This window comes from Triturus cristatus, chromosome 12 (assembly GCF_964204655.1).
Source record: "Triturus cristatus chromosome 12, aTriCri1.1, whole genome shotgun sequence".
NCBI lineage: Eukaryota > Metazoa > Chordata > Amphibia > Caudata > Salamandridae > Triturus > Triturus cristatus.
This window is the reverse complement of record NC_140595.1, coordinates 607402832-607419395: the sequence shown is the minus strand read 5'-3', so window position 1 is coordinate 607419395 and position 16564 is coordinate 607402832. Positions and strand designations below refer to the sequence as shown.

At 47.8% G+C, this 16564-nt stretch overlaps 1 protein-coding gene across 1 annotated transcript in view; it reads left to right on the top strand.

Annotated features, from left to right (window-relative positions):
* Positions 1-16564, top strand: part of LOC146776372 (B-cadherin-like) — a 234340-nt gene that overhangs the window by 102226 nt on the left and 115550 nt on the right. Inside the window, exons 9-10 of the mRNA XM_085639278.1 lie at positions 3902-4051; positions 5578-5733. Of these exons, the coding sequence (XP_085495404.1) occupies positions 3902-4051; positions 5578-5733 (306 nt within the window). The remainder of the gene's footprint in view (positions 1-3901; positions 4052-5577; positions 5734-16564) is intronic.

Below are 16564 nucleotides of genomic sequence, written 5' to 3'. Positions count from 1 at the left end.
CAATCTCCTGAGTGCTTTGCTTCTGCACCTTCTATACCCTTCATACCCACCCTGTGCGTGCTAGGTGAACAATAAGACACCAATTTACAGACCAGCAATGGTCAGTTATGATACAATCAGCAGGTGGTGGCTGTTTGGCCCCTGCAGGGCATAGGTGAAAGGCATGCTATGTCCAAGGTTAATCTGATAAGGCCACAGATTGTAGCGGTGAGGCCCCTGCAGGGTGTAGGCGAAAAGCATGTTTATACGACAAGTAAAGCTCGATCAGATATGTCTGCAGATGGTAGCTGTTGGACGCCTGCAGGGCGTAGTGTGCAGGGTTGAGGACGATAAACATCTGGAAAACTCCCTGTCTGACTGGTTGAGCATGGGCTGGTCAGTTTGTGGCAGGTCAAAGCACGAACAGGGTGTGAGCGTCCGTGCAGGAATGTGGGAGGTCAAAAGTGGAGCTCCAGAGTGATCGTGAAAGAGGTCAGTCATGAAGGGTGTGGCACAAAATGGTGGCGTGAATGGTAAGATAACAGACCTACTTTTCCACAGTCCCTCCTTTTGCCATAAGCAAAACCATATTCATTTTTTTTGTCAATTACAATGTTCATCAATAGCTGTGTCTCACGTTAGTCCTTATTTTATCGTTCTTGACCTGTGCATTTACGGGGACTGACTTGATAGCATTTGCGCAGAGGCCAGAGTGGAGGACCACATTGAAGGCAAAGACAACAAAAGAGAACCAGGGCAAGAGGTATCTGGATGATCATTAGAACCTTCCATCCCCATGTCAGAAGAAGTTGCCATATCCAAGAACCAAGGGACCATGGGTCTGTATCTTGATGGAGGTCAGAGGCTATTTGATGGAGTGCGGAAATAGCCTCGTAGACAGATGATGAATGATCCGGAACATACACGCAACAGCTGGTGCCGATGATGCGACATGCTCCTCCGCGGTCCGCTAGGATGACATCAAGGACCATGCGATTTTGTAGAGTGGCGAGGCGTACCACTTGTAGCTCCGCAGTGTTGTTGGCCAAAATACCAGCTGTGATGTTGACTGTGGCTTCCATGACTCTGGTGAGGTGGCGAATGGCTCCGTTTGCCATTGGTCCCCAGAAGGGAAGGATGCCATTCATGGCATCCAGGAACTGTTGAGATATTGTCTGTTTGTTCACCCACATCGCTGCGGCGGGCGCGATGATGAAGAAGAGAAAAAATGTAGACCGGGTGAAGGATGAAAGCTATGCAACATGTGCCTCCCCAGTTCTCTTGAAGGCAAGTGTAGGCCTTTGTTCCACACACGAAGTAGGTGTTTGGGGAGGCAACAAGGGGCGGTGGAGATGCGATATTCAGAGTTGTCACGACACGAGCTGTCCCCAACGTACTCAATACCTAAGCCTCTGATACACATCATTCCAGGAATGCGAACAGCTAGCGGTGGGGTCCGCTTGGCGGGTGTCCTTGCTTTGAAGCTGGAGAAGCATATTCTACTGGTAGTCTAATACCAGCATTTCCCCCTTCTCATCCTCAAACATGCGTGTAGAATTGTCCTTTGGACAAACCGCATTGCCCGTTTTTGTTCTGCCACAACTCATCTTGCAATTGTTGGAGAGTGATGCCGGCAAGGCCGCTGGACCGATGGGCGCCCATGAGGAGCGACATCCAGGCAGCGCAAGAGGCGTGTATAGAGTAAGGGAGGAAGGGAATGTTGTTCTCCGTGGAGTGAGGCAGGAGACCACAGATGCAACAGTTCGTTTTATTCAATACCTAATTATGTTGATTCAACATTTGGATGGTGTTCCAAAACTCTTGTCGCCTATTTTGGAGATAAGGGGACAAGGAGACATGGGAATGTTCAGGAGGCGTGGCATCAGTGGGCAATATGGTTTCCTTGGCTGGTGCCCCTTCCTCTAGGATCCAGAAGAGGATTCCAAAGATAATCGTGAGGGGAACTGTCGTCAAAGCGATTGACCTGTTATTATGCAGTTTGTGACGTAGTGCTATCTTCTTGTTGGAAACTTCCATGGTTTCTTTGTTTGTCGTAATCTGTCTTTTTTTTTTTTTGGGCTGTACAGCTGTTGGAGAGAAGGTGAGCCCTACGCGTCGCCGGTAGCTGGTGGTTGCTTCTCCTGGCTAGGCTTCTCAGTACCCCGCTACCTGGAGTACCAATCCACCCTTCCAGATAATACTACCGCCCTGCGACTTTTGGCTCGCCTCCCCTGTCCGGTGGCTGGAGCTCCAGAGGCCGTGCGTAGGTTGTAACTTTCTTTAGTTGGCACAGTGTTATCTTTGAATAATTCCAGTTCTGGTTCTGGGAGACCACACACGGTCGCACGTTAGAACTTCCTTGTAGGTGGACAAGGTAGGATCAGTTTGAGTGATGCTGGGGATCTTCCGGCAGTGCACAGCATGGATCCAGGATTTCTTGCCTTCCACTCGCAGGGCTGTTCTAGTGGTCAGAAGGATTAGCAGGGGCCCTTTCTTGGCATGTAGCTCATTTGTCAGTGCTCCTGTTTCTTTGATGGAGCAGTTGATTTAGACCCAGAGTGATGAATCGGGCTTGACTATCAGTGTGGGGCAAGAGGGGGGAACCAAGATTTTGGAGCACAGGTATCCAGATTCTGCAGCTAGTCCAGAAGTCCACACCATCTTCTCAAGTAGTAATGTTGAGGCAGAAGAAGGAATGAAACCGAGTTGGGGGCAGGTTTTTGAATTAGTTAAGGTGGGTAATCTGTACTTGAATAAGTGATTGGGGGCTCAGGTCCTTAGTGCTGTTGACAATTTGGATACTTTACATAATCAAGACGGCTGCTATAAACCCACCACCAACATAACTTGGCTTTTTGTAGCTACTGCCTTGAGTAATTTTGGGTATTTGAATAGCGCAGGTTTAAAGACTACCCATAATTGTTGGAAATCAGATGCGTTTTGTGTGCAGGATGTTTAAGTGGAACATAAAACTTAACCTCCATAAAGGGACCTTAAGATGATTTATTTGGCTATTTTTCTTAAGATGAGCACACTTGGATTTGACCATTCCGGTGTTCTGCTGTTCTAATCTACTGAGCAGTTCTGTGACAACGTACCGTCCGACCCCCCCCCCCCCCCCCCTTCCCCTCCGCACCAGCAGCCCTACTTTAGAGGAACGTTCTTGCCTGTAGAGTAGCTTGTAACCAAAGCTCTTGTGGTCTGCATGATCGTTGCAAGCAGTCGAGTAACTTTCTTTAAGTGGTTCCTACGTTGGAGACTTTTTACCTAACTCACACTGAAATTAAGTTTGCTTCCTAAATCGGTCTGTTCACCCGGCAAGATGCAAATATATTGGTTGCAGAGGCTTCCTTAACTTAAATGACTAAAGACCCATACCTTCCAACAGTCTTTTGGCCTGCTTATATTCTGATCTTATTTGCTTTTTGTCCCGGCTGATTATGCTTCCTGCTTTTGTAACCTCATCCTTGAAGCACTGAGTGACCATAGTTACCCAAGGGCTATACAACATTAAATTAGTAACCAGGATAAATAACCACTGCATAAATGACAACCAGTCAGAAGACAGCATGTTTAATTTTTTTTCAACCTATTTTGATGAATTGAGCCCAGGAAAATCTTACTTTGTGGTACTTTGTCATAGGCTTGAGCAATCAACAATGCTCTGTTGCATTGTTGGGCTTGTAAGTTGTCTGAATATCCCTTTTCATCCAAGGTAAATTTGGTAGGAAACCTCTACCCATGTATGGAACACCAAAGATGTTCTCTTTTGCCAGAGGGTTTAAAACATTTCATATGGGGAGGGGGAGGCAGGAGGCGCTTGCCGACTAAGCAATGTTGGCTGATTTGGAAATTTTCTACTGTTGGTGATTGGACTAGATGGTGCATTTGCAGTACACATAAGCAGTTCTTTTCCTTTCAGGCGCATTCTGATCAAGAAAAGCGGGCGTTGCCAGTGATCATGTTCCCGGTGGCACAACCCGGGCTAAGCAGAAAGAAGCGAGACTGGGTCATCCCTCCTATCCGCATCCCTGAAAACGAGATGGGAACATATCCAAAAAGACTTGTACAGGTAAGAAGCGTTTTAATAGAGGCGCAGTAGAGCAGTGTGCCCCATAACTAGCACTTTAATGGGGATAGTAGATTTCAGCTTTTCCAGGGAAGTTGTCCAACTGTTTTTGGTCCCTGCAGATACCTATTTTATGCATCGGGAGAAAGTATAAAGTTATTCAACACACTAATGTTGAGGAATCTGTATTATGATCACTCAAAAGCTAAGGGGCTAAACATTGGATTGACTCTACAAGATATCAAGGACGTACTACACAAGTCTGAGCTTGTGTACAATGTTCTTGCGTTGAGTGAATAGCAGAATAGCTTGATTGGTGTCCTCAGTTTGTCATGGCTTTAATGAGCATGAATCAAAAATTTGTTGTGGTCCTTTGCAACAGGCTTATTTTAATATTGTTTATATAAAATGAATGCTCGAGTCCTCCAGTCATACACCTGCAGTACTGCCTTTGCTCATTGTGAATACTCTTTCGTGAACTATGTCCTCATTTTAATGGCGCTTAACGACTGTCTTCAAGAATTTTTTAGATCTTGCCATCGCAGCTTTAGCTGTTTGTTTGAAGGCCTGTTGTGCGCAATCTCCATATTTGGCGTTGTCTTCATGGCAGCCCTTTTCTTGTGGTCAGGTGGCTTTCTTGTCCATCTCATTTGCCTGCTTCATATTTGATGGCTTTCCTCCCTCTTGTGTTCATTCCTCTCCTGAGCTATAGCTGCATTGTCATCCTCTTGACAGCATAACTTGTACCTTCCACAGCTCGCATCAGGAAATGATTTTTTTTTTCCTTTCTTTGTGCTCTCCATGGGAGTGCATGTGTTCTTGCTGTCTCCCTCCCTTATGTGCTGTTTCCCCACTCACATCGCTACTATGCATACCCTCCACCATTGATCTCCCTTCTGTCCCAGCTTACTGTGGCTGTCTGCTGCACAGTAATGTTGAGTAGCTTCCCCTATGATCCCTCTTCTCCCAAGATAGATATATCTTTCTCGGCACCGCAACTCTCCTGTCCTTGGAGTTGATTTACCGAAAGTGCGCACTCTGGAGCCAACAGATACCTCAAGTTTTTTTTTAAATTTAGCGCTCCAAGATGGGAATGCGCAGTCTTGGAGAATTCAATTAAAATTGCAAAGATGAAGCCAACCCCCCCCCCCCCCCCCCCTCCCCCCTAGATTTAATACCTTTTTTGGCCCATCTGTCAAAGCCAACCGATTGGCTGCCAGCTCTTTCAAATGTGAAACCTATTGGATCACAGGAGACACCGAGTAATACTGGTGGAGTATTCTATTCTAGAGTGATTGCATTTGTGCAGGTAGCAAGGAAACAAATAGTCCTTCTGAATGTTTAACTTCAGGTGTGAAATGGTTTTATGCTTTTATTCCTCCTACTGCCTCGTATGAAGATAATTGAACCCTTCCTTTCAGGGGCTGGTTCTACTTTTGTTTGTCCTTTGCCACAGCATCTTTTACATGCTTTCTTGCAAAATGGTTTTCCAGCAGTTAATTGGTTTCTATACTATGTGTAATCTTTAGATCAAATCCAGCCTGGATAAAGAAACAAAGGTCTTCTACAGCATTACTGGGGAAGGAGCAGACCAGCCACCTGAGGGATTTTTCACTTGTGAGAGGAACACCGGTTGGTTGTCCGTAACCAGACCTTTGGACCGCGAAAAGAAGGATCAATATGTGGTGAGACTCAATAACTTGCTCTGTGCAGAGGGAGATGACCATAAACCTATTTCTGCTGCAGGTTACCTCCTTGCCCCAATGTGCTGTTGCTGGGTGTGCTTTCAAATGGTTTTGCCTTGGGCCATTTATTTCTCCCGCTGAAGCTTGATCCTCCCTTAAGTCCTGTTACCCAGTGCTTGTTGTAATTTCCCACACCCCCAAAATCCTTTTGTCTGAAACCTTCTCTCTTGCACTCGACCTGGTGCCCATTGGCGAGGAATCGTGCTGCTTGTTACTTGAAATCGAGTGTTGATCTGCGTCCGCTTTGTCACTTTATGGAATGTGTGTTCCTGTAGGTCAGGTGCATTAGAATTGCTCAATCTGTAGGTAGATTCTTCCCTTAGAAGCAGGAATTCAGCAATATTGTGCTTGGCTGTGCTAAACCAATTCCCTCACTTTCCAATGGTCTTAACCTTTTTGAGCAACTCCTTTTCCCTACTGGGTTTGGATTGACGAATGCCCCAATGAATGGAAATGGACAGGGTTTAGAATACAGTAAATAAATTCCTTGCAAAACCAGCTTGGCAACGAGAGAAATATTGGATTTGTTACACCATGTGTTACATTGATCCACAATGTTGTGCGATGGAATAAGTCAACAGAGCAGCACTAGTTCTCCAGTATTAGGGTGTCTTTCATAGATTCACATGCTTGAATATATTCCCCGTCGTCGGAGTGGGAGTCCCACGGTAAATAAAATAGCAATATATACATATATATATATATGTAGTAAAATATATACATAAGTAATCATATAATTAGTGCATATAGGTGTAAAACACACATAGTGTACCTATAAGAGAAACTCCATAGGAATACAATGGAGAGAGACAAAAGACCTTTGTAGTCTATCTCTGTCATTATGTAAGTCCGAACTCCAGCCAATCAGGCGTCAGCCCCTCTCTAGAACCTTCTCCTCAGAGCTTCTCACCTCAGATTTTCTACCGCACGTCGTGTGACAGGGAGTCTCCCTGAGCTCTGCTCAGTTTTGTCAGTGAGGATGTCTTCTAGTAAGAAATCTTTGTTTAGACCATGCTCTTCATGTGGAAAACTGCGTTTGTTCTCTGAGGACCCACACAGTAAGTGTATTTACTGTTTATATCCTGACCATGAGGTGGCAAAATGTAAGTTTTGTAGAACTTTTTCTACAAAAACTCTAAAGGACAGAGAAGGCCGCCTGCTTTTATGGCTACAGAGACTGAAGGACAAGGATAACTCTCCCTCTGATGTGGAAAGTCTCTTTTCTGGTCGTTCTCAACCAGCCTCTAAGCGCAGTAGTGTGCAGGAGTTACCATCTCCTTTCCTGAAGAAAAAGAAGCTGGCTTTGCCTCTGACAACTGCCACCCTTGTGGTTTCACCTACTGCTTTGTCGCCTATGGGACACTGTTCTCAGGCTGCTGAGGCGTCTACTTCCTATTCCTCGGGGAAAACTTTGTCAGCCTCGTCGACGATGCTCCCGACGACGAGATCTGCTGTTTCTACCTCGTCGACGGTGACCCCGACGACGACGTCAGCTGCTTCGTCGTCGACGAGCGTTATGTCGACGTTATCCTCGTCGACGATTACCATCACTTCTTCAAGGGCAGTGACTTCTGTTGTGCCCATTACTTCGACGTCGACGAAGAAGGTAAAGGTTCCGTCGACTAAGACTGTCGTCGACGAAGACGTCGTCGAGCTCGTCGACGCCCATTCCGTCGGCGAAGAAAAAGAAGATCCCGACGACGACACTGTCGACGGTGGTTCCGTCGACGAAAGCCTTGTCTACGAAGACCTCGACGACGGCTCCGTCGGCAGCGGCTCCGTCGACGGTGGCTCCGTCGACGGCGGCTCCGTCGACGGCGACCTCGTCGACGGCAATCTTGTTGCCACAGACGTCGTCGACGATAATTCCGTCGACCATCATTCCTTCGACGACGGCTCCGTCGACGAGTACATCCCCACAGACATTCGTAAGGGTACGAATACGCGGTGTGGCGACTACCCAGAAAACAAGACGGGAAGGAGTTTCTTGGACACCATTACCTCCTACTGTGGGCTTGGAGAGCCAGTAACATAATATTCCTTTGGGAGTTGCACAGCCTCCCTCACCATTATTTGCTACAGATTCGGATCAGGAATCCGAGGGGTTACCGGAGTCTTTCGGAACGGCACAAAGTCCATCCGACTTGGTTATTAAGTGCCAGGATGTCAGTAGTGAGGATGAGGATCCGGTATTTATACACCAGGCCCCTCCGAAGCATAAAACGGCGACTCTTCCTCTGTCGCTCATTACTAATCTCCAACGCATGTTGGACGACTACAACCAACGGTTCCCTCTATCCCCTCAACGTTCAGAGGTTCCGTCAACCCCGGTGATTCCAGCAATTATTCCACCGGTACCTATTGTAAATCCTGCTCCACAGATGCCGCCTGTACCTCCACGACAGGTTCCGGAAAGGGTGTTGCCTCATTATGAGCCTGTAGAGGAAGGCCCTCAGGACCCAGAAGAGGGTGAAATCCCAGATGATGGGGATGTAGATGACAATGATGATGATATGGCGGAGTGGGACAATTACCAGGCACAAACACCATCCCCCTCACAAATAGTAACAGGGGATTCACCTCCAGTGGACATAGCCAATTTTCACCAACTGATGGAAAGGGCATCACACCGTTTTAAATTAACAACGGAGCGCAGGGAGGAAGATTGCTTCCTTTATGATTTCAAGAATCAACCCTACAAACAGACTCATGCTATTCCCATAGTTGAGTTTATTTGGGAAGAAGGCAAGAAATTAATGCAAACACCGAATACCTTGCCAGCTCAGGTGCCTCGATTGGAAAAGAAATATAAGGCACCGATAGGAACCCCAGCATGCCTCACGGGTCAGGCTAAACCTGAGTCGGTCGTTACGCAGGCAGCGCAACGTAAGGCGAAAAATCCGGCATCTTCTATCACCTCGCCTCCGGATCGTGACGGACGTCGGATGGATGCCATAGGGCGTAAATTCTCTTCTATGGCCTCTACGGTGGTTAGAGCAGCTAATGCCTTGGCCATCCTGGGACGATATGACAGACAAGTTTGGGCTGATATCTCGGATGTGGTTCAGGAGTTACCAGAGCCATCTAAACTGGAGGCAATGAAGTTGCTCCAAGAGGGAGAAGCGGCATCGGCGGAAATAATCGATTGTGCAGTGGACATCGCCTGCATGGGTTTCCGTCAGCTTGCCGGAGCGGCTGTTCTGCGTAGGCAAGGATGGTTAAAATCTACATCCTTTCGTCAGGAGGTTCAGTCTATGATCTTAAACATGGCATATGACGGCGAGTCTTTATTTGGGAGCCACGTCGATGAAGCTCTACAGTCCATAAAGAAAGACACTGAAACAGCTAGATCACTAGGAAACCTTCAATTTCAGCGGAGTAATTTTCGTGGTGCACGCGGACGCGGCACCTCCTCGTTTTCGAAAAGACAATAAACAATACAAACCTTACAATCAAGGGTCCAACCGTTACTCTTATGGACAGCAACAGCAAACATCACGGCAGCAAACCTCCAAGTCATATAGAGGAAAATCCTCATACAGAGGATCCGCATCAAAGAGACAGTGACTCTTCCCGGACAGACAAGGTTGGAGGTCGAATCTCTCTGTTCTTTTCCCAATGGTCCTCCATCTCAAAGGACCGTTGGGTTTTGGACATTGTGAAGAAGGGACACGCCTTAGAATTCACCAAATTCCCTCCTCCCACTCCACCCTCCGGACCGCCACCAGCTCACATGAAAGAACTGTTGCATCAAGTCCGACTTTTAAGGCAAAAAGGAGCTATAGAACTGGTACCAGTGTCTCAGAAGGGAAAAGGTTTTTATTCCCGGTTCTTTTTGATCACAAAGAAAAACGGAGAGTGGAGGCCCATCCTCGATCTAAGAGCACTAAACAAATATATAAAGAGCCAATCCTTCCGTATGATGACGCTGGTAGACATCTTGCGCTTACTCTTGCAGGAAGATTTTCTGGCGACTATAGATCTCCAGGATGCCTATTTTCATATCCCTATTTTACAGCGGCATCGAAAGTTCCTGCGTTTTCGAGTGGGTCAACACGATTACCAATTCAAGGTGTTACCATTTGGCCTGCGCTCAGCCCCTCGAGTGTTCACGAAGGTACTGGCTCCAGTAATAGCGTATTTGCGCCTCCAGGGAGTGCAAATATTTCCATACCTGGACGATTTTCTCCTGAAATCTCAGTCAAGCACTCACCTGCGACAACACACTCTTCTGTGCCAGAACGTGTTTCGCTCTTTAGGCCTGTCCGTAAATGTGGAAAAATCCCAACTTCATCCGTACCAACAAAGAGATTTCCTGGGCGCAACTCTGGAGACGGTGTCGGCGAAGGCATTCCTCTCCCAGGAGCGTCTCAAAAAGATGCTGCGACTGGTGGCTCTGATCAGATCAAGAGAGTCAGTTTCTGTGAGACTATTAAAATCATTTCTGGGGATGGCGTCATCATCCATTGCCTTGATCCCTCATTGCCGGCTGAGGACACGTCCTATCCAGGAAGCTCTGGATGCTCAGTGGCGTCAGGTAACGGGATCTTTCCACGACATGATATGTGTCACAGATCAGATAAAGTCAGCACTCGCATGGTGGGCAATTCCAGCCAACTTGACGGAAGGCATGTCCTTTCTGTCGCTGCCACCGGACAGAACACTCACAACAGACGCCTCATTGGAAGGATGGGGCGCTCATTTGGAGGATCTCTCTGTGAAGGGAAGATGGTCCACACATCAAAGATCTTGGCACATCAACAGGTTGGAGCTCATGGCGATTTTTCTGGCTCTAAAATCGTTTCTGCCTTTGCTCCAAGGAGAGTCAGTGCTAATACAGACAGACAACACAACCTGTATGCACTATGTCAACAAACAGGGCGGAACAAGATCCCCAAGTCTCTCCAGGCTAGCTCAAAGAATTTGGGACTGGTCTCTGTCATCAGATCTTGCTTACGGCAGTCCACCTGCCAGGAGTATCCAATGTCCTAGCGGATTCCCTGAGCAGGTCCTCCTCGTCGACCCACGAGTGGGAGTTACACCAACCCACTCTAGAGAGGATATTCCAACTATGGGGCCGTCCGCAACTCGATCTCTTTGCCACGCCGGAGAACCGGCAATGCCGAAATTACGCAAGCTGGCATCCCCACAAGCAATCACAAGGGAATGCCCTTTTGATAAACTGGTGCAATCTATTTGCGTACGCTTTTCCTCCAATACCCCTCATACCTCGGGTTCTTTGGAAGATGAGGAGACAGCCTTGCCACCTGATCCTAATAGCCCCGCGCTGGCCACGGCAAGCGTGGTTCTCAGAACTGCTCCTCCTGTCCCAATGCCAGCCAATCCTCCTGCAACATCGGACGGATCTGCTTACCATGAGCGAAGGGAGAATTTGTCATCCAAATCCCTCCTCACTGAGCTTATCAGCATGGAACCTGAACACCATGAGTTCGCCCACCTAGACATCCCCCAGGATTGTAGGGATATTTTGGCCCAGGCAAGAGCACCTTCTACAATCAGGACGTACAAGTTTAAATGGAAACGATTCTGCCATTGGTGTGCTGCTAACGGAGTTCATCCGATACATTCCACGGCAGAGCAATTGCTACCATTCTTCTTGCACCTAGCCAGTTCTGGACTGTCGCATGCAACCCTAAGGGTTTTTCTAGCAGCCATTTCCCGTTTCCGGCAAGATGGATCAAGTTCACTTTGTTCCTCAAGAATAATCCGCCAATTCTTTAAGGGCCTATTCCGGAAATTTCCGCCAGTTCGGCGTCCTCCTCCGTTGTGGCACCTCAACGTTGTGTTGGCACAATTGATGAGACCTCCGTTTGAGCCCATTCACAAGGCCGACCTAAAATATCTCACTTGGAAAGTAGCTCTACTTCTGGCACTAACGTCTTCTCGTCGTGTCAGTGACATCCATGCTTTTACCATCAAACCCCCGTTCCTGCAGTTCAAACCGGATGCTGCAGTGTTACGCACCAATCCATCATTTCTACCCAAGGTGCCTACTGACTTTCACATTAATGAGCCAGTAATATTAAAGACCTTTTTTGCCAATCCTCAGACACCTGCTGAACAAAGATTACATTCTTTGGACGTCAAGCGGTGTCTTAAGTTCTACATCAGTAAGACAGCTTCTTTCAGGAAATCCGATCAACTTTTTATAGCTTATGGACGCTGTCATAAAGGACGTCAGGTTACTAAACCAACGATTGCACGCTGGATCTCGGCAGCTATTGTCTTCTGCCACCAAAGGGCAAATAAACCTCTCCAGTCTCCAGTGAGGGCACACTCCACTAGGGCAGTGTCATCATCTACTGCCTTATTTGCTGGAGTCTCCTTGCAACACATCTGCAGAGCAGCTACGTGGTCGACCAGACACACGTTTACTAAGCACTACTGCTTGGCAACTTTAAGCGAGGAGGATGCTGCAGTGGGACAGGCAGTGCTGCGCAATCTTTTTAAGTAAGGTGAGCCTCTTCCTCCCGCCTCCATATTGTTTCCATATATATTATGCATTTACAATGTTACAGTTGTTCAATACTGTTTTTATGCATAAGAAGATTGATTATCTATATATGTTGAATCTATTTGGCATGGAAACAATGGTGATTGTTACTGCTAGCTATTCTATATTCAAGCATGTGAATCTATGAAAGACACCCTAATACTGGAGAAGAACAATTGTTACTTACCTGTAAACAGGTGGTTCTCCAGTATTGGTGTCTTTCATAGATTCACATGCGACCCTCCCTCCTCCCTTCAGAGGCTCTCTTCTCCTCATGCACTTTACAGTCACTCTTGTGCTACGAAAATCTGAGGTGAGAAGCTCTGAGGAGAAGGTTCTAGAGAGGGGCTGACGCCTGATTGGCTGGAGTTCAGACTTACATAATGACAGAGATAGACTACAAAGGTCTTTTGTCTCTCTCCATTGTATTCCTATGGAGTTTTTCTCTTATAGGTACACTATGTGTGTTTTACACCTATATGCACTAATTATATGATTACTTATGTATATATTTTACTACATATATATATATGTATATATTGCTATTTTATTTACCGTGGGACTCCCACTCCGACGACGGGGAATATATTCAAGCATGTGAATCTATGAAAGACACCAATACTGGAGAACCACCTGTTTACAGGTAAGTAACAATTGTTCTTTTGCAGCATGAATCCTTCTGGATTCACTATGCTGTGCATTTTTTCCGCGATCTGGTGGTTGGGTCCGGATTCGTAGTAGTTTTTTTTTTTTTTTCCGTAGCCCAGGTGGGCGTTGACGTCCCACCATTTGGTGCACCTCTCGTGACGTCGTCGTGCTTCCTGCGGAAGTCCCACCTTTGGGGCGCTATCTTCAGATTCTTTTTTCCGCCGTTGGGTCTGGATCGTCATCGAAGCTCCAGAGTTTTAGACTAAGGAAGAAGGAAAATGCGCGAGTTCATTGAAGGAGAACCTTTAGAAGACTACAGAGAGAAAGGTATTACAGCCGGAACGACGAAGGGGGGGATCCTCGAATTTCTTCGACGCACATAGGAAAATGCGCACTCGGAGGCTGAGCGCAATGGACAAGACACCATTTAAGTTCTGCCCTAACTGCCACCACAAGTATGCGCAGAAGGACCAACATCCGGTCTGCAACCTTTGCCTGACGTTCGACCACGAGAGCAAGGACTGCAACGCCTGTTCCGCTTTCGCGTTGAAGACTCTCCGGGTGAGAACATCCGAGGAGAGCCAACTTCAGCATGGAAGGCAAGGGTAAGGCCCCGTCACTGTACGATCTGGGCCTCTCCACAGACTATGAAGACAACATCGCCGAGGGACCTGATGTCTTTACGGTCGCAGAGACCGATTAAGAAAACGCCAGACGAGGTAAGAGACACGTCTAGTACAAAACCACTGAAAGGGCCCCGAAAATCGGATGGTGACACTCGAAAAATGAGTCCAAGTCCTTGAAGGAAACACCGGCGCCGAAAATTTCGACGTCCGCCAGTGGTTCAAAGGACAAAAGGCCGAGCGGATCCTTCGAGAAGGACTCCCAGGTGCCGAAGACCGCCGAGAGGCAGAGTTCGTCAAAACAGACCCAAGAGGTGGGACGTTCGGCGACGAAAGACAAGGCCGCGTCAACGCAAGCTCCGTCAGAGACCTGCAGTCGACGCCGAGCACATCTCCAGCATGGAAAAGAAAAAAGGCTCGAGGCGGAGATGGAGAGCATCCTTCAGAGGAAGGAGTTCGACAAAAGAATGAAACAATTCAAAATCCCAACAGTCACGTCGACGGATGTCGTTGAGATCGAGGATGAAGGAAATTTCGACGCCGAAGAGCAGTCGAGAGGTCCTGAAGAGGAGGAAGAAGGCCCCTACTATGAAGGAGACGGTTATGAAGAGGATCAGCAGTCGTTCTACGGCTCGGCGCCGACTAGTCGGGAGCTGGAATGGCAGGACATCGACACCGAAGAGCCCGTGGACTCGTATCCTTCGAGAAGAATGTATATAAACAAAAAAATGAAAATAATTTATAAAAAATATAATAGATAAACAGTATACACTTTTGGTGATTTTTGTTCTTTGTGAACCCACAAAAAGTGAATAGTGAAGTTAAAGTAATATAGGTCGAGAGGGATACTTACTAGTATAGTTCGTATCCTTCGAGGCCTTCGCCACCTGACATCGGGGCATACAACATGGTCGTCAAGAGTGCTGCAGCAGCCTTTGGTGTGAAAATGGACGAGGAGAAGCCGAAAGCAGACTTTCTACTCGCAACTCTGCTCCCCATCCAGACGAGGAGCCAGTTCCTCCCCATGCCCCAAAGCATGATGAACCAAGGGAAGGAGGCATTTAAGGTCCCAGGAACATGCCGGTCCATCACACCCAGAACGGAAAAGAAGTACAAGCACTCCTCGCAGGAACCTCCTTACATCAAGGGATCGGTCACTGCAGATTCCATCATTGCTTCCACGGCCAGGAAAAGAGCCAATGTGCCGGCGACCTTGGGGCCACCTCCTGATAAGGAGAGCAGAAGGATGGACCTCACTGGAAGGTTGGTAGAAAGACACTGCAATGCACTGGCGCATGGCAAACTCAAACACGCTACTAAACGGACACTAGTACCAGCACTGGGATGAGATGCGGGAACTAGTCTAGCATCTCCCAGAAGAGTACCGTCAAAGGGCTTCCCATCTAGTGGAGGAAGGGGAGAATATCGCCAACTCGTGCATCAAGACTGTATTGGACGGGGCGGAAACTTCGAGCAGACTGATGGCCATAGGGATCACTGAAAGACAGGCTTAGCTCAGAATTTCTGGATTCAAGCAGGAAGTCCAGAATAACATACTGAACACCCCTTTCAACGGTGAAACTCTGTTCGGGGAAACTGTGGACGAGAAGCTCACCCAACTGAAAAAGGAAAATGAGACCGCAAGATCCATGGGGGCCCTGCAATTCAGAGGGATGCGAAGAGGCACCCCAAATCGGAGACCCTATGGAAGGCGAGGAAGCCAGCAGGGTGCGTCGCACCAGACATTCCAGCAGGGTGACAGTCACAGCCAGCAGGGACAGCAGAAGCAGAACTGGCAGTACCAGCCTCGAGGCCAGTCCTTTCGAGGGAGGGGAAACTGACGTGGCCAAAGGAGGAGAGGGGGAGACCAACCCTCCTCTAAGTGACTACACACAAGGACGCTCACCCACAGCATACACCGAAGGGTGAAGCGCAATGTAAGAACACAAAGAGGGTTACACAAAACAAGCGCCTACGAACATGCAACACTGGTGGGCGGAAGGCTGGGCCTCTACCTACAACAATGGCAACAAATCGCCTCAGACAAATGGGTTCTCAACATCATACAGCACGGATACTGCATAGTTAGAGAAAAGGCCTCCAAACAAGAAACCAAAGAGGGCTCGGGTCAAGAGCTTGCTCAGCTCAGGGAGGAGACACTTCAACTACTGAAGAGGGCCATAGAACCAGTGCCATGCAGAGAAAGGAACAAGGGAGTGTACTCCAACTACTTCCTTGTACCAAAGGTGGACGAATCACTAAGACCCATCCTGGACCTAAGGTTCCTAAACCAATTCATGAAGACGCAAAAATTCAAGATGACATCACTACAAGAAGTGCTACCCCAAATGCGAGGCGGAGACTTCATGTCCACCATGGATCTCAAGGACGCCTACCTGCACATCCCAATGAACAGGCTACACAACCTGTTAAGGTTCAACATCAACCAGGATCATTATCAGTTTACAACCCTGGCATTCGGCCTAAAGTCAGCCCCAAGGGTTTTCACAAAATGGCTTGCAGCAGCGTACCTACGAAGGGAAGGGATTAATGTGTATCCTTACCTAGACGACCGGCTGGTCAAAGCAAGCACTCGCGAGGAGCACGCAGAACTGGTGACAAGAACACTAACAAACCTGGGGTTCTGGATACACTGGGGGAAGTCATCGATAGAACCAGAACAGGTGAAGATCTTCCTGGGGGCGAAGATCAACACCATAGACGGAACGGTGATGCCCAGCGACAGAAGAACAATAGCCCTGCTGAACCAGACGCGTCTCTACCAGAAGGGGCGAGTTCTGACAGTGAGAACGGTGAGCAAGATCATGGGGATGATGGCATCATGCATCCACTTAGTCCCCAATGTGCGGCTTCACATGAGACCATTCCAAGAATGGCTGCAACAGCAATGGTCACAAGCAAGCGGTAGTTGGGAGGATCTAGTGCTTGTTATGCATGCAGTGCAGGAGGAGATAACATGGTGGAA